General features: G+C 47.1%; 1 protein-coding gene across 5 annotated transcripts in view; it reads left to right on the forward strand.

The window, feature by feature from the left end:
- Nucleotides 1–17,734, forward strand: part of TARBP1 (TAR (HIV-1) RNA binding protein 1) — a 92,813-nt gene extending 75,079 nt beyond the window's left edge. For 4 of the 5 annotated variants that reach the window (XM_045437326.1, XM_045437328.1, XM_045437327.1 and 1 more), the window contains 7 exons: nucleotides 6,275–6,471; nucleotides 10,909–10,990; nucleotides 12,869–13,040; nucleotides 15,947–16,138; nucleotides 16,318–16,442; nucleotides 16,876–17,012; nucleotides 17,324–17,734. In XM_045437326.1, the coding sequence (XP_045293282.1) occupies nucleotides 6,275–6,471; nucleotides 10,909–10,990; nucleotides 12,869–13,040; nucleotides 15,947–16,138; nucleotides 16,318–16,442; nucleotides 16,876–17,012; nucleotides 17,324–17,492 (1,074 nt within the window). In that variant the 3' untranslated portion in view covers nucleotides 17,493–17,734. Of the gene's footprint in view, nucleotides 1–6,274; nucleotides 6,472–10,908; nucleotides 10,991–11,783; nucleotides 11,876–12,868; nucleotides 13,041–15,946; nucleotides 16,139–16,317; nucleotides 16,443–16,875; nucleotides 17,013–17,323 lie in introns of those variants that run through there. The other variant, XR_006701407.1, reaches the window with a different exon arrangement.
- Nucleotides 17,735–19,913: the final 2,179 nt, after the last annotated feature.

Raw genomic sequence — 19,913 nt, forward strand, 5'->3', positions numbered from 1 at the left:
ACAGAGGTCAGAACCCTAAATGTTCTATGGAAATTAAAAGCAGAGGGGGGAGAAATCAAAAACCCCTTTCTCCAGTACACACATCGTTGTGTCGTCCTGTCGTCTTGTGCATTGTGTCCAAACCTCGTCAGCTAACATGAGGTGGCATTGCCAGTGTTCCAGTGTGAACGGTGTGTAGCTGAGTCTTGGCCAAGGCAAATGGTCACAGGCAATACCAGTGTATCTTGAGCAGTGTTCATAAAAGCATTCTTTTCCCTGTTGAGAATTCTACTGGATTTTTGTTTCGTACTCACGAGTAATCTATACCTCACTCCCAGATCTTGGTTTCTAGTATCATTCTCTCACACCAGGAACCAGGGCTTCTTGGAGAAACAGCTGATTCTAGAACTGGGGCAGACAATACACAAGGTAAATCTGGAGCATCTTGTAGTACCAGAAAAGAAGTGCTTTCCACACACACACTGACACGGGGTGTTTCTGCAGAGGGGCACAGGAGCTCCCAGTTGCTAACACTGAGACCCGCAACACAGTAGAGTCATACTGGATTACAACCAAAACATAAAACAAATATCCATGAGTTCATACTGATACAAATAAATGACTGACTAAATAAACAAATGGGAAAGACAGATGTGTAGGGTCCAAATAACTTACATGGACACTGACCGCAAGAGGGGGCGCATAACCCGCCCAGTCCTTAAGCGCGGGCTGCCCTGGTGATGCCCTTCCAAAGACTAGAGCGTGGAAGGGAAAGTGACCTTGCAGCAGGGGCACCCACGACAGCGGTCAGTCGTACGACAGTCTGTGCCCTTGATAGGATGGGATGAAAATGGCCTCTGTGGTTTTCCTCCCAAAACACCATGACCCCGGTCTCATCATGAGGTTTTAAGAACATCCCCCAAAGCCCAGCCGAGCAACATTCCACAAAATCCCTGCCCACTGCTCCTCAGAACTGACAAGATCGTCAAAAACCAGCAAAGTTTGAGAAGTTGTCACAGCCCAGAGGAGGGAGGAGGGTAAGGGTAAGGGTACTAGATGTACCGTGGTGTCCGGGGTGCAATCGGGATCAGGACAGGCACATCAGTGAAGACTAAGGGAATCTGAACAAAGCCTGGAGTGAGGATTAAGGTTATAGAGGAGCCGTAAGAAACTGGGAAGGGAAGGTAGGCGTTTGGACTTGATCCCTTCGGGTTTCCTATTAGGTAAAGTGGACACAGTACTATCTACTTGGCGGGATGTTTGTGAGGATTAAATAACACGGAAGGTACTTTCTCTCCTGTCACGGTTGTCCTTAGTCCTTCCTGATACCTGTCAGAGTTTGGGATCAAGGCTTCCGTTTTTCTCATTCATTCATTCATTCATTCAGAATATGTTTTAGTGCTTCTTGTAACGAAGTACAACACTAGACCGTGGAGGTTTGGGGAGGCAAGACGCAGATCTATGCAGACTAGCGCGGCGTGCACGAGACTGCGGGGTGCGGGCGAGACCTCCCAAGTCTCGTAGCTGAGTGCAGAGGTCTGCACGGCAGGGAGGGGAACAGGCTAGTGCAGGGAAGCCTGGTGCAGTCGGGATCCGGAAGACACTGGCTGGGGTGGAGGTGGGGCTGCAGGGCGGGCAGGGCCCAGCACGGAAGGGCCCTTGTCAGGCAGGTGGAGGAGGTGAGCCCAGTGCTTGAGTGAATGGGCCCTGCGATTGGATCTTGGCTCCACTTCCTATGTGGTGTGTGAACTCGGTCAAGTAACTCAACGGTGATGTAGACGTACAGTAAATACTCCGTATGGGAGGAACTTGGAGTTTATCCAGAGGGCACTGGGGAGATGCTGCTGAACTTCCAGCAGAAACGTGACATGAGCAGACTTGGTGTTGTGAGTGCGGTGTGTAGGATTGGTTCGGTCATGGGGGTAAAACCGGAAACCTCTGGGAAGCTACCTTCATGCTTCGAGCGGTGCTGGGATGTGGCATGGAGGTCGCGGGTGGATAGGCGTGACGGGTACGTGCTAGTGAGAAACGCCAGAGTTTGGAGGATGGCTTTGGTGGAGGGAAGCAGGGAAGTGACCTGGGCTGGCAGGGGTGGTGGTGACTTTCACTGGAACAGGGCAGTAGTAGGAGAGTAGACCAGGATGGGGGGAGGGTGGCGATGAGTGGATGGGATTATGAGTGTGTCACCCGCAGGGTGTCCCATAGGCATGGCAGGCAGCAGCCGCGTGTAGGTCTCTGAATAGGAACTACAGCTCAGAAGCTGTCACTGGCTTTGGGACCACAGCTGCGAGACCAGGAGGGACGGTGTGTCGGATAGATGGGTGCTGTTGCCAGTGTATCTCGGAGAGCGTTGAGGGGCTGCAGGTGAACCGGGGTGAACCCTGCTGAAGATACGAAGAGCCGTGGGTCGGGGTTCACCACATTCTGTGTCTGGTGAGCCCTGGGCTGTAGTGCCCGAAACACAAAAACCTCTATTTTGAAACCGTCCTGTAGCCAGGGCTCCTGGTAACCCCCAGCTTAGTGGTGCAGCAGAGAGCGGAGCGCCCGTTTCTTCAGTGCCTCAGTGATTCCGTGGTGAAGACCCATTTCTGCCAAACTGGCCGCCAGAAGCTCACCTCAGACAGATTAAAATGCAAATACATATTTTTTAATGTGTGTTTTTGAGAGAACGCAAGTTGGGGAGGGGCACTGAGAGGGAGACAGAGGATCTGAAGCGGGCTCTGCGGTGACAGCACAGAGCCCGATGTGGGGCTCGACCTCATGAACCAGGAGATCATGAGCTGAGCCGAAGTGGGACACTGAACCACCCAGGTGCCCCCGAATTCAAATAGTTTTCAAAACCCTGTGCCAGTTGTATAAAAAATGGGTGTGGGGAGAGGAGCGTGGGAAGGAGGCGGGTGGTTACAAAAGGACAACAGGAGGGATCCTTGCACATCGGAACCGTTGAGTATCGTGACCGTGATGGTGGATGTGAACCCACACGTGTGATAAAATGGTATAGGACTGAACACAGACACACGTCACACACAAACGAATTCCAGTAAAGCTGAGGAGATCCAGGTTACATTCATGGGTGATGTCAGTGACGGCATCCTCGTTGTGACACCATACTATGATTTGCCACATGTTACCAGTAGGGGGAGCTGGGCAAAGCGTACGGGGCACAGGGGGTCTCTCTATCATTTCTTAGGACTGCATGTGCATCTACAGTGATCTCAGGAACGTGTCGGTTAAAAGAAGAAAAGGAGCTGTGACTCACAAGCTTGGGAGCCGTGAATGGACTGAAGCCACGGAAACAAATGCAGACTGTGTGTGTGTGTAGCCTGAGAAAATGAGGAAGCCGAGCACAGAGCCCAGAGGTGCGCCAGCATTTACGGGACAGGAGAGGAAGAGATTGAGAAGAAACAGGAAGAAGGCGAGGGGGGCAGCCTTAAGAATGGGGTGTTCTAAGGGTCATAGGAAGAGGTCTTCTCAAGGAGAGAAAGGTCAAGAGAGTGGGGTGCCCTGGAAAGGTCAGGAAAGGTAAGGGCTTTATCCATAGTGTTCAGCGACAAGGAGGTTGTGACTCAGATGAATTCCATGAGTACAGGAGGCAAAGAGGTGGGGTGGCCAGGAGAGAGACTGCAGACAGGTGCTTTGGGTCAGCAGTAGGAATACCTGATTTTCAGATTTTAGAAAAGAGAACAGTTACAGGTTCTGTGACAAGGTGTGGGCCATGGCTCTGGGTAGAAAAAGCCGTGGCTTTTTCTTTGACGTTGGAGAAGTGATGGTCCAGAAGTCACGCTGAGGATTGGAACAGGCGCAGACTTTCTCGTGACTTAGGGAGGTGGGAGAGAAAGGTTAGTGAGGGGCTGGAGACCATGCCTGGAAGGAGGGCTTGGAAGCTGCAGGGGAAGGGATGAAAGGGGTGGGGAGAAAACTCTGAGGGAGCCGGGAGAAGCCAGACCTTGGAGTAGGGGTGTATAGTGCGGGCAGCTGGCCGCAGGCCCCGTCAGAGGGGTACTTTGGAGCAATTCTTCCTCCCCTCCCCCCTCCAGTGTTTGTCCTGTGCCTTCTGTGTGTCCTGGTGGGTTGTTCCAGGCCCTGGGGATTCTGCAGTGAATCAAACCATCTCTACCATCATTCTGGTGCAGGGAGGGACGACAACTAGACATGATACTGTCAGGTGGTGACACAGGCTGTGAAGAAAAAAGCAGAACAAGGGGCTGAAGATTGGGTGTCTGGGGCAGGACAGCTATTTCAGGAGGTGGGTTCAGGGGAGACCTGCCCAAGGAGGTGATCCTGAACATGTACCCAAAAGCAGTGAGTGAGCAAGCCACATGAGGGTGTGGGACACTTTCCAGGACAAGGGAACAAACAGCAGGTGCGGGCCGTAGGTGAGTGGTCTTGTCCTGCCTGGGAGGTCAGAGCAATTGGCATGGAATAAGGGAGGCGGCGTGGAGGCAGTAGGACCCCACATAGGTTGTGGGAGAAGTCAGGAGTTCAGTGTTGGACATGTCGTGTCTGGGATGCCGGGCCTTGTGCTGATGCTGTTCTGGTACACGTCATCTTCACACGAGTTGTCTGACATGGAGCTCATGGATAGTAAGACACACGTGTGAAGCTGCGCGTGTTACAAACACCGGGGTTACGTAACTAACACCAGCAGTAGTGTTCATGGTTAGGCACTCACGCGTGTATGCTTCGTAAAATTGTAAAGGACTGTAATATATTAGTAATTAATAATCAACATTCTCTTTCCCCTCTTTTAATTTTTAAATTCACTCCTCATGGTGTTTCGGCTGTCTTGGATAACCTGCCTTGGTTTTCAACTTGTAAAATACAACTAAATACTCAATCATGTATCATTTGGAAGTTGCCTCTTTCCTTCGGCGCCCAGATACTTCTCTTCATCTTCCTCCTGGCCAAGTAAACATATTTTCTCTGCACCGCATGTCCTGGTTTTCTCAGCTGTACATGTGGTGTGCCCCTCAGCTCCCTTGCTCCTCTTCTTAAAACTCGTTCTTCCTTGGGGCACCTGGGTGGCTCAGTCGGTTAAGCATCCAACTTGATCTCAGCTCAGGTCTTGATCTCAGGGTCGTGAGTTCAAGCACTATGTTGGGGAACCTACATGATGCCTTTTTGCTGGACCCCATCTGACTAGTTACCACACTTTGCTCCACGTAAACATGGCCTTTGTTGGTTGCTCATCACACAGAGAGGGTCGTTTACGTATTACGGTTTCGTGTGTGTGTACTTTCACATATCCCAACAGTGTCCATGTGATGCTGGCAGTACAGTGACCTTTGATAGCTGTTGACCATATTTTGAATAAAGGAATGAAATAAGAGGATCATATATGTCTGTATTTTGTCCTTCTCTGAGGAGCTTTGGGAAATTGAAGTGAGCTGTTAACCATGCCCACGTATTGGTAAAAGTCTTCTGTGAGCACAGTTGTTTCAGTAGAAACCTCAGGACTCTTGGCTAGGTGCAGCTTTGCAAACATTTACAGATGACCCACATGGTAGAAGCAGCGAGGTAGCTCCTGATATTTTATTAAAAGTTTCAGTCCATCTGGTTTCCACGTTAATCTACATCGCTTCTGTTGCCTTTCGATATCTGTGGAACTGTGTGGTTTTGGAAATCAGGGACTGGCATTGCATGAAGTCTGCAGGCTGTGAAGATAGAACAGTCTGTGAATTCACAGGAAAAGACTACAGGGAAGTTTAAACTGCTTTGTTATATTTCTCCCCACCTTTTAATTTTCCTGCCACCACTCAGTGCCACATGAGTCCAACAGTACCATTGGGGAAACAGTCATTCACATCAAAGACGAGGAGGAAAAGAATGTTGTGTGAGATGCCTTGCTCTAGAAGCACTTTGGAGTGCACCAGAAGTGGGGCTCTTAGAGAACATTCTGACTTTTCCAGCCCAGGGAAAGGTCATACGTGATGGGGGCTGTCGTTCACACATTGTGGGAAAGCAAGGGTTGGCGTGGAGGTGCTGTCCACGGTACCTCAGGTGCTGGAGTGTGGGGAGGATGTATTGTGGGAAAGTAAGGGTTGGGTGGAGGTGCTGTCCATGGTACCGCAGGTGCTGGAGTGTGGGGAGGATGTACTGCAGCTGCGTTGTAAGCAGAACCTGGAGCTGTGAGGAAATTCTCCCTCAAGGAGACCCAAACCCCAGCACTCTGGGTGTGTCTGAGGAGCCCCGCTAATGCAGAACCGGCAAAATCAGATCATCTTCTGTCTGCTTTGTGGTTCTACAGTCAAGGGCCCGGGTTTACATTTGAAGAATCTTTGCCTTTTCTTTTCAGAAACCAATTCTGAAGCAAGCCTTTATCATCGTCCTGCAGTGGTGCTTCAGTCACAATTTTAGTATCCGCCTGTACGCGTTAGTGGCCCTTAAGAAAATCTGGAGCATGTGTAAGACATGGCACGTTGAAGAATTTGACGCTTTGACTTCTGTTATTGAGTCCAGTCTTAGTCAAGTGGAAAACATGCCTGGAGCAGGGTAAGCAGACCCCCTCCCCTTCACTTTACTTCCAGTAGAGCAGAGGGGACGAGGAGGTGCCTCTGTCCCGTTAGCCTGTCATCACTCTGCGCGTGGATATTGGAGCTCGGATAAGGTGGGGCATGGGCAGAGCACCGCGGGATGCCTCGTTCCGTCACACTTCTCATTGTGGTCAGCTCCATCTCAACCTTTTTCGTCGTTGTTTTCTTATCCTTGATCCTTTATTTTACAGTAATGTTTTACATACCTTTAGATACTCCTTTTCAGTAGAGCTGAATGTCCCCATCCTCTGTTGTCAAAGAAGCGCTGGGAAGCAGAACGATCTGGCTTTAAAGACGTGCTCCCAACTGCCCAGGTGTACTAATTAAAGATGGAAGCTTTTCTCTTTTCCTTTTTTTAAGCGAGTGTCTCTATTTCCCAAACAAAATCCTGCACAGAGGCTCAGTATCGAACAGATAAAATGCCACTGGTACAGGATGGGGGAGGGAGGCCACCCGGCTCGGTATTCTATACAGGCCGCTTCTCCCACACGCAGCCCTGTTCAATTCAGCGCACAAAGGCAGGCTCGAGTATCCTGTCTCCTGGTATCTGAACTTGTTTCCCCAGCTCTAAGGGAGTGTTGTTGTTTTATTGTTTCTTCATTATCATTGATTATCATTGATTATCACTATCCAAGAACGCCAGGATTTTTATAACTTCCAGAGACCCAGGCAATATCAGTCAATACATAAAAAGTTTCTTTCAGAAGCTCAAAAATAGTTACAAATTCTTATAAACAGACAGATAAAGGTTTGAGGCAGCATGTTAAGCACATGAAATAGTGTTTGGAAAACCAGTAACATATGGGGGGGGGGGTCTTTGTTTGACCATCAAGCTAACAGATGGTGTAAATAAGACTGAGTCCTTACGAAGTTTCATGTGGGGCCAGGACTGAGGTACTCCTGCGGCCACAAAGTACCCGATAGCCCTTCTGCCTGCTTTTACTTCCCATACATTGGTTGAAAAGAGGCATTTAGGTGATCGAGTGGGTGAGGGAGCTTTTGGCGTGTCAGGAGGAAGACACTCAATTCAGCAAATACAAATACTAAAATACAATTGCGTGAGACACAACAGGGAAAAACCAGAAGAGAGAATTAGGTTGGGGACACAGGGCAGGTTCACAGGTGAGGGACAAAAGTGCAAAGGAAGGTGCCGGTCACCTGTGACACATTGTACACAGTTCGTTGTATAGAAATTCTGGTCACGACAAAGACTGATCATTAAAATTAGTAGCTGACCAAGCAGTGCTTAGAGTTCCTACCTTTCCAGATAGGTGGTGGCAGCTGGAATCCCTCCTCTTTCTCGGGCAGTCCTGCAGGTCTCCTTTCCCCTCGGTGGGTGGGTGGGTGGGAGCACACCGCCTTCCCCTGGTGGAAGGAAGTTTGAGGGAAACCAATACATTTTACATACGGATAGGCATTTGTCCGTTTACGGTTTTCTCTATGATGAAACCAGGGCTTTATCATTTGCTGTTGGGATGTTTGGGTTGGTGGTTGATCTTGGTCAGAGTTCCTGGGCAGCTGTGTGTTGATTTCTAAAAACAGTTGGGTCGGCTCCTTTCTTAAGCAGTGAAACACTCTTCTACAAAGTAACTTAATTCTTTTCAAAATCCTCGTACCAGGTAGGAGATTTAACCAATAAGGATAAGGAACCCTGGGCATCGGACCATCTCTGCTCTTCTGATGCATGGCAGAATCGGTTCTGTGACCGATGCAGGCTGAGTTGTGGGGCATCAGCGGCAGGCAAGGTGGACACAGTTCTCATCTCCGTGTGGCTCCCAGTCAGGTGGATGGGACATCAAGTAAACACTCATACAAATAATAAATTAAGGGGCGCCTGGGTGGCGCAGTCGGTTAAGCGTCCGACTTCAGCCAGGTCACGATCTCGCGGTCCGTGAGTTCGAGCCCCGCGTCAGGCTCTGGGCTGATGGCTCAGAGCCTGGAGCCTGTTTCCGATTCTGTGTCTCCCTCTCTCTCTGTCCCTCCCCCATTCATGCTCTGTCTCTCTCTGTCCCCAAAAAAGTAAATAAACGTTGAAAAAAAAATTAAAAAAAAAAAAAAAACAAATAATAAATTAAATCATGGCAGGTACCCCAGTGGAAAAGGAAGGATCGTGATGAGAAAATGCGGCCTCTCCAGGCTGGGTGGGTGAGGGGAGGCCTTTCTAAGTCACATGATGTTTCCATTATGGAGGAATGGAGGACGGTGATGTCTGGGCGGCCCGAAGCTGGTGTGCCGGTGTGCATGGTGCACTCAGAGCCCTGAACAGGGCTGGTCTGCCCAAGGGCAGTGCATGCAGGAAGCGAGGGGCAGAGGCCAGGCCGGTTGGGCTTCTGTTGAGTGAATTATTTAAATTCAGGAATGACATCATTGGGTTTGCTTTTGCATTTTTTAAAGTGTGAAGAACAGATCAGGGGACCGCAGGAGAGAATGGGAGGAGAGGCGCCTGGGTGGCTCCGTCAGTTAAGTGTCTGACTCTTGATTCGGGCCCAGGTCAAGATCCCAGGGCCGTGGGATTGAGCCCCATGTCGGGCTCTGCGCTGACAGCGCGGAGCCTGCTTGGGATTCTCTCGCTCCCTCTCTTTGCCCCTCTCCTGCTCATGTTCTGTCTCTCTCTCCCACAATAAATAAACTAGAAGAAAAAAAAAAGAATGGGAGGAAGTCATGTGTTAGGTTACTGGGGGGTAGAGAAATGGACAGGTTTGAGGTAAGTTAAATGAGAGCCTAAAAGCACCCCCTGGATTTAGGGGGAGCCATTTCAGTAGCCTTATTGGTGGGGCAGAAACCAAATGAAAGTGGATTAGGAGTGGTTGGGACAATATATTATGTTAAATCCGGTGATGGCCTCATTGCTGCCTATTAGCTTAGTTTCTTCACTTGCATACTTGAAATACATCATGTCTTTAAAAGACAATGAAGAAGGTAAAAACACAGCCATGTTGAGGGGATAATTCTCTCCCAAAACTCTTCTGTGAACTGTCATAGAACAGCTGTAGAGGATGTGGTGTCAAGGAGGGCTTGTATTTTATCTTTGGTAACATCAGTTTTTTTTATTAAAAAAAAATTTAATGCTTATTTTTGAGAGAGACAGAGAGTGCAAGCAGGGGAGGGGCAGAGAGAGAGGGAGACACAGAATCGGAAGCAAGCAGGCTCTGGCTCTAAGCTGTCAGCACAGAGCCAGATGACGGGCTCGAACTCACCAGCTGTGAGATCATGACCTGAGCCGAAATTGGACGCTTAACCGACTGACCCACCCAGGTGCCCCACGTTAGTTGTTTTTAAATAAGGATTTGTGGTTAGGAAGCTGAACAGTGCAGAAAGGTGTCAGATAAAGGCAAGACCGTCTCCTTCCCCCCGTCCCGGCCCCCTGCCCCCCAAAGGAATCCCCTTGTGCGTGGGTGTCCCCTTATGTGGTGGGCCTCAGGCTAGCTCTCCAGCCCCACCTGATGGCGCTTCAGTACGGTTCTTTTTTTATAAGACACGGAGCCCTTTGACCAGGCTAGAGGAGCCCGGGTCTAGGAGACTCCTGGGGTGGGGAGCCAAGCAGGCAGGTGGTAGGAGGTGCGGGAGGTGAGAACTCTCTCCTCTCCCCGCAGTGCCCGGAGGCTCGGCTGTCAGAGCAGGTGGCGGGATGGGGGTCTGAGGGGTAAGGAAGGCACACCGGCCAGGCCAGCGTGGGAGCCTCGAAACTACTTGGCTTATGGGCTGTTGATCACGAATTCACACTGCAACCTGCCACCAGCTGGGTTATGAGTTCTATCCCTACCCCTTTGCCTTTGAAAACGTGGCAGATGTGTTAAGACTTTAAAACCTTCCCTATTCTGTCCGTGTGGTTTAGGAGCTCCGGTGGTTTGGCGTGCGTTGTGAATCTTCGCGGTAGGAAAAGCGCTTACTGCCAGGTGGGGACTTGAGGACTGTCCTCTTTAAGGACAGGTTTCTCACACGGTTCCCTTTTAGAGCTCTTTTGCCCCGAGCACGTAAGTGCTACATGTCACAGGCTGCTCCTGTGAGGGCTCCCCATCACTGCCAGCGGACAGCCATTTCCGCATCCTATCAGTGTTGATGGAGCGCAGGCCTCTGCACCATCTATGGGAGTGATCTCTGTATTTTTAAGCACGGAGACCTGGCTTCGGGTCCTGTTGAGTCATGGTTGTGGGACTGTGAAACAGTCATTTCTTTGACTTTCATTTCAAAATGTCAAATTCAGTGTCAGTTTGTATGAAGTACGTTGATCTGGGAGGTAGGCAGGGGGTGTATAAACCTTAGGATAAAATTCCCAAGATTTTCCATGCATTTTAACCTCTGCACTCCCTAGGATTATCTGATTGATTCCCCCTCCCCGCCCCCCACCAGAGTTCTCTCACTTGTCTGGACCTCACACTGTATCTTTACTCCTTAGGAACGCCAAGAAGAACTGGCAACGCATCCAAGAGCATTTCTTTTTTGAAACATTTCACCCGCTTAAGGATTATTGTCTGGAGGTGAGTGGAGAGTGTCGTTTGTAAATTCCCTACTGTGTCTTTAATCCTGGCGCTCCCTTTCTGCCACAGTTCTTGGAGGGTTATGACGAGGTGAACTTTTCCTCCTTACAGCATCACCCTCACGGCGTAAAATCCTAAGTTTAACTTTGCCACTTCGTGCAGATGACTCTTGCTCGCATTTCGCTCATAGGCAGTGAAAATTGGCGAGTCACCGTCACTTTCTATTTCTCAGGCTTGTAAACACTGGAAGGGGGAATATTTAACTCTAAACAGAAATCTGTTCTGACATTAAAAGGAGATGGGTGAGAACGTGTGTGCAGGTGAGATTTTGCTGTGACGAAGCTGTTTGTGAAAGCAAAAAGATCTGTCCCTTTGTCACTCGCATTTTCCCGATGCTGGGTGACTAGAATTATACAGCACACACACACCCCTGCGTTCATTGTATCCAAAGGTGTTCACTTAATTTTAAGAATCATAAAACACGTTTATTACAATTAGCATGTGAGTGAACTTAATATACAGATTATTAAAATGTGTGTAAGTCGTGTCACTTTCTCCAGTGTTCTGCCTTTGAATTTAAAACAGGTGACCTAGGGTTTTTCCACAGTAACTTGAGCTGCTGTGCATATGCAGTTGGGGGGATTGGTTACTAATAAGCTGGTCTTTAAAAAAATATTAATCTTTATATTGTGAGATATTCGCTCCAGAATATTAACGTGTGCTTCTGTTGCTTCGTTGCAAAAAATGTAGGATTTTTCGATTATTTTAACATGCTCTGTTCTGTGTTCTTTAGTGCCCAGAATGCTTTGTTTGACATCTTTCTGAAGGACTCTTACTAGCTCTCTAGTGTTAAGTCAGCACTCTCTATTCAGTTCTGCAGCAGGAGTAAGTCCCTCTTCCCTCTTTCCTTCCTCCCTGTCCGACTCCTCACTGCCTCCTTTCTGTGTATTCTGTTCCTCGTGAACGATAGGAGCTGTACTTGTATGTATAAATAACACAACGGCTCACAAATTCCGCCTCTTTCTACATTTGGACTGTACTTGGTTTCTACTCCGTGGACACTGTGGGGCGGTCCTCACACCAGTTTAAATTCGTACAAGTAGGGCCAGCATGAAGGCTTCGCGTTGTCGGGTGTTCGTCATTTCATTTTTACATTGCCTGTTACTTGTGCTTCTGTTTTGTATGTGCCTTTTCTCCTTTGATGATTCTCTGGTTCTGTTTCTTTTCGTAGGTAAAGAAAGGAAAGGGGGATAGTTTATGTAATGACTAAATAATTACCATGTTCAGTGGTGTCACAACGTGCAGTTTATAGACACCTCGATGTGCCATTTGAACCTGATTTTATCCTCATTTTACAAATGAGGAAGTTGAAGCCAAGAAAGCCTAAGTGGTTTGCCTATCGTCACAGCTAATCTACGGCCAATGCAAAGTTTAGATTCCAAATTTGTCTCATGGTAACAAGAGTAAAGATTTGGCATCAAAAGAGCTTGACTTTGACCGCTTATGGAGGTGTCCGGTTATCAATAAATAGCACTTATCTAAATGTTGCCACCATGAATATTGCTCAATCCTACTGAACACTTTTTGCTTTTATCAAGCACAGAGTGGTTTATTACACAGAAGTACCAGGGTGGAAGATGTGCCTGCCCTCAAGGCTTTCCTAAATGAATCCCCTGATTCTTTAGAGTAGATGAGAAATATGTCGAGAGAGTTGCTACAAGATAAAATGTACATAAAAGTACATAATATGATCATTGTGGTAGTTTGGGAGAATACATCAGTAAGAGTAAGTAAAAGTTGTATTTTAGGCATGTTACCATGTGTTTCTTTGTTATTTTTGAAGGAAAAAAATTTGAGATTCTACAATTCTCTTTTCAGACCATATTTTACATCCTTCCACGCCTCTCAGGCCTTGTTGAAGATGAATGGATTGCCATTGGTAAATTTACCAGATTCACGGACATTCCTTTAGACTCAGGATTTCAGTGGTATCTTTCTCCAACTCAACTTTGTGAACGAAAACCAGGTGACTGGGCTCAGCAGGACATAGGTAAAAAAAAATTTTATTTTTCCCTCCCCTTGTTGACTTGGTTCAGCTTACTCAGTGCAGTTACTGAGAACACATAGTTGATAAGACCACTTTTCACTGAAGTGAACTCTGCTTGATGGCTTAGAGAAAAGACTGTGAAAAAACGTGGTATAACTAACTAGCAATTTTAATTTGTTAGCTTTGCTCTAAAAAGCCAAGAGAGCCTGATTGCGTTATTATATCAAGCTAGTAGCTTTTCTTTTTTTTGAAATATTATTACTGTTTATCACTCTCCCATTATATATATTCCTGTAAAAGTATAGATTTTAGAAAGGGCCAAATTATGAAATCTCACTTCTTTGCCCATTTAGGAGTAAAGCAGAGCCCTTGATTCTAGTCCCTTGTGGGGACTGGTTGGACCTCACCCATTTGTTCAGCCTTCTTTCTCCTGTCTCCCCAACTTTCTGTTACACTTCCTGCTTCCCTGGGGCCTTTTTCTCATTTCCTTCATTGCTCATCTCCTCTTCCTCCCATCCAAGGACGAATGCCACCTCTTCTCACACCACAGCTGATCTGAGTGACTGTAGCCATGGTCCACAGTCCCCACGCTTGTCGCAGTGCCGCTGCTTGCTCTGGCCCTCCCTGACCCACGACCACTGAAGCTTCTTTCAGAAAATCAGAAGTGGTCTTTTCGCCTCCTTCACAAAGTCTAAGGACTGCCCTTTATGGGGCATGTATTTGCTAGCGTCTTGCTATGATTTTCTTCCTCAGTCTGACTCTTCTGAGCCCCTTCAGGAGCTCCCCTCTTTGTCCCTTAGATCTGTACTCCTCTAAAATGCTAATGTTTTCAAGAATCCCTTGGATAGCCTGTTAAAGTACAGATACTGGGGGACACCCTTAGATTTTAAGTCACTATGTCTGGAGAATTTTTTTTATCAGACACTCTAGATGGTTTGTGAATACATTTTTCGACCTACCACCTTAAGTTTATTCATTCCTTCAACAGAGATTTAGCGATTGCCTCCTGTGTGCTAGACATAGACCAAGTCCCTGCCCTCGAGGAGCTTACGTTCCTATGAAAACAGTACCGTGAGAGCAGAGCAGATAGAGATAGTGACAGAGGATCAAGGAGACGTTTCTCAGGAGTTGACAATGAGCAGAGACCCATGTGAAGGGAGAGCAGGTCGAGCAGAGATCTGGAGAAAGGGCTTTCCCAAAGCAGGACATCAGTCAGGGAGATTTGGGGGCAAAAGATGGCAACAAAAGCTAGTTCATCAGTGTAGTGGGGACAGCCCCGCCAGGGCAGGCTGAGCAGAGACAGAGGAGAGACAAGGACGACGTATGTGGGCAGCTGGTTTGAGCTGGGCCATAGAGCGGAGCTGGGAAATCAGGTGTTGTTTGGTTGGAAAAATGCTGAGGAGGTCTGTGTCTGTTTTGTTGGGTGTGTGGTAAGGAGAAGGGTATCACAGTGCGGTATTTATGGCAGGACTAGGTGTCTGTATCCCCTGAATGTTTTCATGGGCCTGGTCTCCTTATTCTGCATGCTCTCCCTGAACCTTTTTATTAATTTCCACAATGCAGAACCACTGCCAGTTAGCCTAACTTCTAATCTGTATCTCTCTGTGGCCTCTTTCCTGAGCCTGCTGGACATTTACACCCAGATACACCATAAACTCTTTAAACTCAGCATACACAAATTGGATTTCCCTCTTTGCCCAAACTTGCCTCCTCCATAAACGCTTTCCATTATGGGTGTCACTGGATCATCACAGAGGTCATTCTTTTCCCTCGTGCCAGCCACATTGATCTGTTACTGAATCGTGGTAATTCTGCCTCCCAGATCTGGCTGCTTCTGCTCTTGCCTTAATTTAGACGGTCTCTGTCTTTGCCTGGACTGGTACAAAGGCTCCGGCTGATCTTCCACCTCACTTTTATGAGGGGTTTTTCCTAAAACACAAAACCAGTACTGTGCTCCCCCTTCTCAACAGCCTCTAATGGCTCCTGCCTGTAAATTCTTTATCATTGTCTACATGCTTTTCATGCTCTTCGCATGGTCTGAGCCACCTCGTTCCATCCTGGCAGGCTGTGAGCTTATACCAAAGTCCTGCCACTGCCCGTCGTCTTCGTTCCACGTCCTGTGCCCATGCACACGCCGTCCCCACAGTCAGTGCTGCCCTTCCCCCTCTCTGTTTGCAAACTCTTACTTCCCTTGAGTCTTCCTGGGTCTCTGCGCCTCCCTTCCTCCCCCAGCAGACATTACCTACCCTCACTGTCGTACCGTGTTCTAGTATTTGTGTGTCTCTTCCATCCCCGTGAGCTAAGTGCTCCTTGATGGTTCAGTGAACACTTTTGAGTGGAGCAGTTGAGGAAGGGCCTGGAAGGATAGTCTCAGTCCCGCACTACAGCTCACAACACTGCATGAGAGAGGTCAACAACATTCTGCGTACTCGGTGCATCGCTTCGGAGAATATCCTTTGTTTTAGAAAAGTTCGCCCAAGTACTTGTCCAATAATTTAAGATAAAGACTGTCTATTTGTTTTCAGGAATACACTATTTCTACAGAAAATTCCATACTAATACTCTGTTGTTTTTAAGATACACCATTGTTTTATGGACCTCTAAGAAAAAATGTGAAAATCTTACCAAACTATGAGACCCTGTGGATACTAATATGCTTCCTAAGTTTGCATATGCTAAAACGTAAACAACAGTGCATCTTAAATTTTCATGAAATGTAGCATTGGTTGTTAGAGTTGAATTGGAACATTTAAAATTACTATTGAAAATGGCAGTTGTGTCCCAATCCAAGTAAAGTTCTTTAGTTAATGAATCTCATCCTAAACTATCATTTTAAACTCTTAAAAAAAAAGTGTGTATTTAAATAAATAGATTTTTAGATACGGGATTATTTTCTTTTTCCCTCCCAGGTTCTAACTCAGGTGAAGCAGATGACCAGTCAGAGTGGACTGATGTTCAGAAGAAGATTATCCCGTGGAAAAATAACGTTCCAGATTTAGATCTGGAGCTCGTGTTTCAGGATCGTGTTGCCAAACTTGGAAAGTCGATTAGCAGACTGATTGTAGTGGCCTCACTCATTGATAAGCCAACTAATTTAGGAGGTAAAATTAGTTTTCCAGGGGGGTTGCTTAAAATCTCTGGATCCTGAAAACCTACAATCAGTCCCATGCCACTTTGCCTGTCTTTTCCACATTTAATCGTCCTTGGGAGCTTTGGAGGGATGTGTGGGCCACAGTGAGCGCGGCACCGTGCGAAACAGTAACGCGGCCCATTCTGCCAGGACTGTGCCGCACCTGCGAGGTGTTCGGGGCTTCGGCGCTCACAGTAGGCAGCCTGCAGTGCACCCGAGACAAGCAGTTTCAGTGCCTGAGTGTTTCGGCCGAGCAGTGGCTTCCTTTAGTGGAGGTGGGTGGAAAGTAACTTATTATTAAAATGTTTCTTCACTAAAATCTTTCATTGCCCTCTATCTTCAGGTGTCTGTCCTTTTGGAGTATTTTACAGTTGTCCAGCCCTCAAACAGCCTAAAATAAACTTAAATTAAAATACAGTCCCCTCTGTTCTCCTAGTCCAAATTATCTTTCACATTGTGGTATTTTTAGAGATCCTCAATAACATAGAATTCTTTTCAGTAACATATGTCCTGTGAGTTGCAACTCACTCTTAGGAATACTTTTATAAATATATATGATGCTGGGGAGAATTCTTTTTTATGGCGTATAATTCCTTTTCCTTGTAAAAAGACTTGAGTTTCAAAAAAACTTTTATGAAATTGATTTTACTCCAGACAAGGCTATAAATGAATAATTTACTACTCTTCTGTTTTAAAACTCACTTTAAGGTAAGACCACCTCAGCTAATCGATTTTCTGCAACAGAAGAAATCGGAAGGTTACACCGTCATCGGTGTGGAACAAACCGCCAGAAGCGTAGACCTAACCCAGTACAGCTTTCCTGAGCGGTCTCTGCTCTTGTTGGGGTAAGAAGATGCGTTGCAGTCGGTCTGGAAAATGCTTCGGAAATCTTAGGATTCACCGAGACTCCTGATGTTACGCCCACATCAGGACTTCTCACGTGTCCCGCTTATGGAAAGACCCCTGGTTTTTGTTTTCTGTCACCTGTTTGGGATGGTCAGGTGAACAGAGATCAACCCTTAAATCTCCATGTTGTTTCCCGGGGCCACAGACTTCGTTTTGTTAATCTGGCTCTGCGCTGACGTTCATGACAGCTAAGAAAAAATTAGTGTCTTACACAAAAACTAACCTTTCTTCTCTCATTTTTCTTCATCAGAAACGAGCGTGAAGGAATTCCAGCAAACCTGATCCAGCAGCTGGATGTTTGCGTGGAAATCCCTCAGCAGGGTATTATCCGCTCACTCAACGTCCACGTGAGTGGGGCGCTGCTGATTTGGGAGTATACCAGACAGCAGCTGCTCAAGCATGGGGACACCGAGTCATGAAGCTTGTGCCTTATCGGGGATGGATTACTGGTGCTCTTGAAACGTTTTTTAAAAACTACGTGTGCTAATGTAATAGAGTCTGAAATTTACTGGGATAATTTGTATTCCTTTTCTTGCAACTTAATGCCAAAACTTCTTCATGTGCCTTAAATACATTACTATATATCGTCCCCTTTAATAAATATTTTTAGCTAAATTGCATTGTCTTTAATAAAATATTTTAAGCAATTGTGGAAATAAAACAACGTGTCTTAAGATTTATTTCTTTCCTAGGGGCTAGCATTGTCAGAAATGTGGACAGTGATGGGACTAAGGCAGAATGACAGCGGCTCTTATCTGTGAACACCACTCCCGAATGTCCTCGGGAAGCACGGTGGGGTGGAGGCCAAGGTCCTGCACGGGAGAGGAGTCCTCAGCCTCTGTTTGCTGCTTTTTTGTCGCCTTATTCCCAGGGAGGGAACCTGCTCAGCAGGATGTTGAACCAGCTCCCCTCCTGAATGCGTAATACTCAGACAATAGGCCATTATCATTCATAGGAAGTTCTGGGAAATTTTTCATATACTACTTCTGGTCACAGAGTTCACAGAAATAGACTATATTCTGGGGCGCCTGGGTGGCTCAGTTGGTTAAGCATGTGACTCTTGATTTCGGCTCAGGTCATGATCTCACGGTTGTTGAGTTTGAGGCCCCGCATTGGGCTCTGCACTGGCAGCACGGAGCCTGCTTAGGATTCTCTTTCTCCGCCCTGCCCTCCTTCCTCTCTCTCTGCTCCTCCCCACTCTCTCCACCCAAAGACCGTGAATTTTTCTTGCACATCATCACCAAGAGTGAGAATGGAGCCCAAGAAGGCTGATTTTCTCTCTCTCTTGTTCTGAGGGGGCTTTTGTTTGATACTGCAATTACCTCAGTATTTAATGGTGACCATTTATCACCATCCAGCAATGAACTTCAGTCATGTCTGGGTCCTTTTTAATAATAGCTAAATTTCAGAATCTGTTACCAGTGTATATGTTTCCTTCTGTAGGTTTATTAAAATAATTTTTGTTTTGCAGAAAAGTTGCAAAGAAAGTACACAGTTTCCATATGCCCTTCGCCCAGATGCCTGTAGTAGAATCTTCTCCAACTGTGGACATTTATCCAAACTAGGAAATTAACTTTGGTAACGGTGCCGTTGACTAACTGCAGACTACAAATCTGACCTATATTCAGATTTATTTGCCCACTGACATCTCTTTTCTGTCCCAGGAGCCACTCCAGGACGCTACATCGCTTTAGGGTTTCAAGTCTCCTTAGTGTCTTGTGATCTGTGACGGGTCTCCATCCTTCCTTGTCTTTCCTGACCTTGACACTTTTGAGGAGTACTGGTCAGGTATTTTGTAAATGTCTCATAATTTGGGTTTGTCTAGCGTCTTCTCATGGTCGGACTGAGGCGTCCGGGGTTTCAGGAAGGACACTGCAGGGATGACGTGCCCTTGTCCTCACATCGCAGCACGACCATCACCCTGGTCGTTTGTTGAAGGCAACGTTTGCCGTGTTCTCCTCAGTGAAGTTGCTGTTTTTTGCTTCCCGTGGTCTCTTTGTTAGAAGTGGGGTCACTAAGCCTAGCCTACGCTCAAGGGTAGAAGATAAGCTTCAACCTCTGTTGGGGGCACCTATTAAAACGACCATGATAATTAATGCTGTGGGAGAGATACTTGGGAGGCTATGCTGATAGGTGGCTCCTGAGTGTGTTGCCCACTCATTTTAGTACTTGTCAGTGGGTACTGCCTGCCGTGTTCTCACGGTGAGAGTCCGTCTCCCTCATTTCTTCTACATCCATGACCTGGGATTCTGCTAGAAGGAAGACTAGTCCCTTCTTATTCAGTCATCTGTTTAGATCAGCGTGGATGGATGGCTCCTGTCCTTTTCACCTGTTCCCATTCTTCCATTCTTTTTTCTTTCTTAAACCTTCCTTACTCTCTGGCAGTACACAGTGCTCCAGGCTCTTTTATTTTCTCCACCCTGGTTCTAGAATCAGCCATTTCTCCAAGGACCACTGGTTCCAGATGTGCCCGTGGCTGCCCGAGTATCCCTGCAGGCCCTGTCGGCGGCTGGAGCTAAGGAATCTAGGCGTCTGCCACGCATGTGCACAGAAACACAACATCTACGTCTGAATGTAAGCATGAATTCTTAGAGCTCTCGGACACCAGTCCAGCTCTACAAGGTTAATTCTGACACAGCTTATTTTTAACTGCTTTTTCTGACTTGCACATGCTTCTCATTGTACTTTGAGAGTTGCTAACCCGGAACCTGTGAAATTTCGCAATTTCTGTAAGTTGTCTTGAGCCTTACGGGATCCAGTCAGAACACCATTTTTCAAAGTCACATGGGTCAGCTCCTCTCTTAGCCATCCCTTCCAGTGAGTATATGGCATATGTTTCT

Source organism: Leopardus geoffroyi, chromosome D2 (assembly GCF_018350155.1).
Source record: "Leopardus geoffroyi isolate Oge1 chromosome D2, O.geoffroyi_Oge1_pat1.0, whole genome shotgun sequence".
Classification (NCBI taxonomy): domain Eukaryota; kingdom Metazoa; phylum Chordata; class Mammalia; order Carnivora; family Felidae; genus Leopardus; species Leopardus geoffroyi.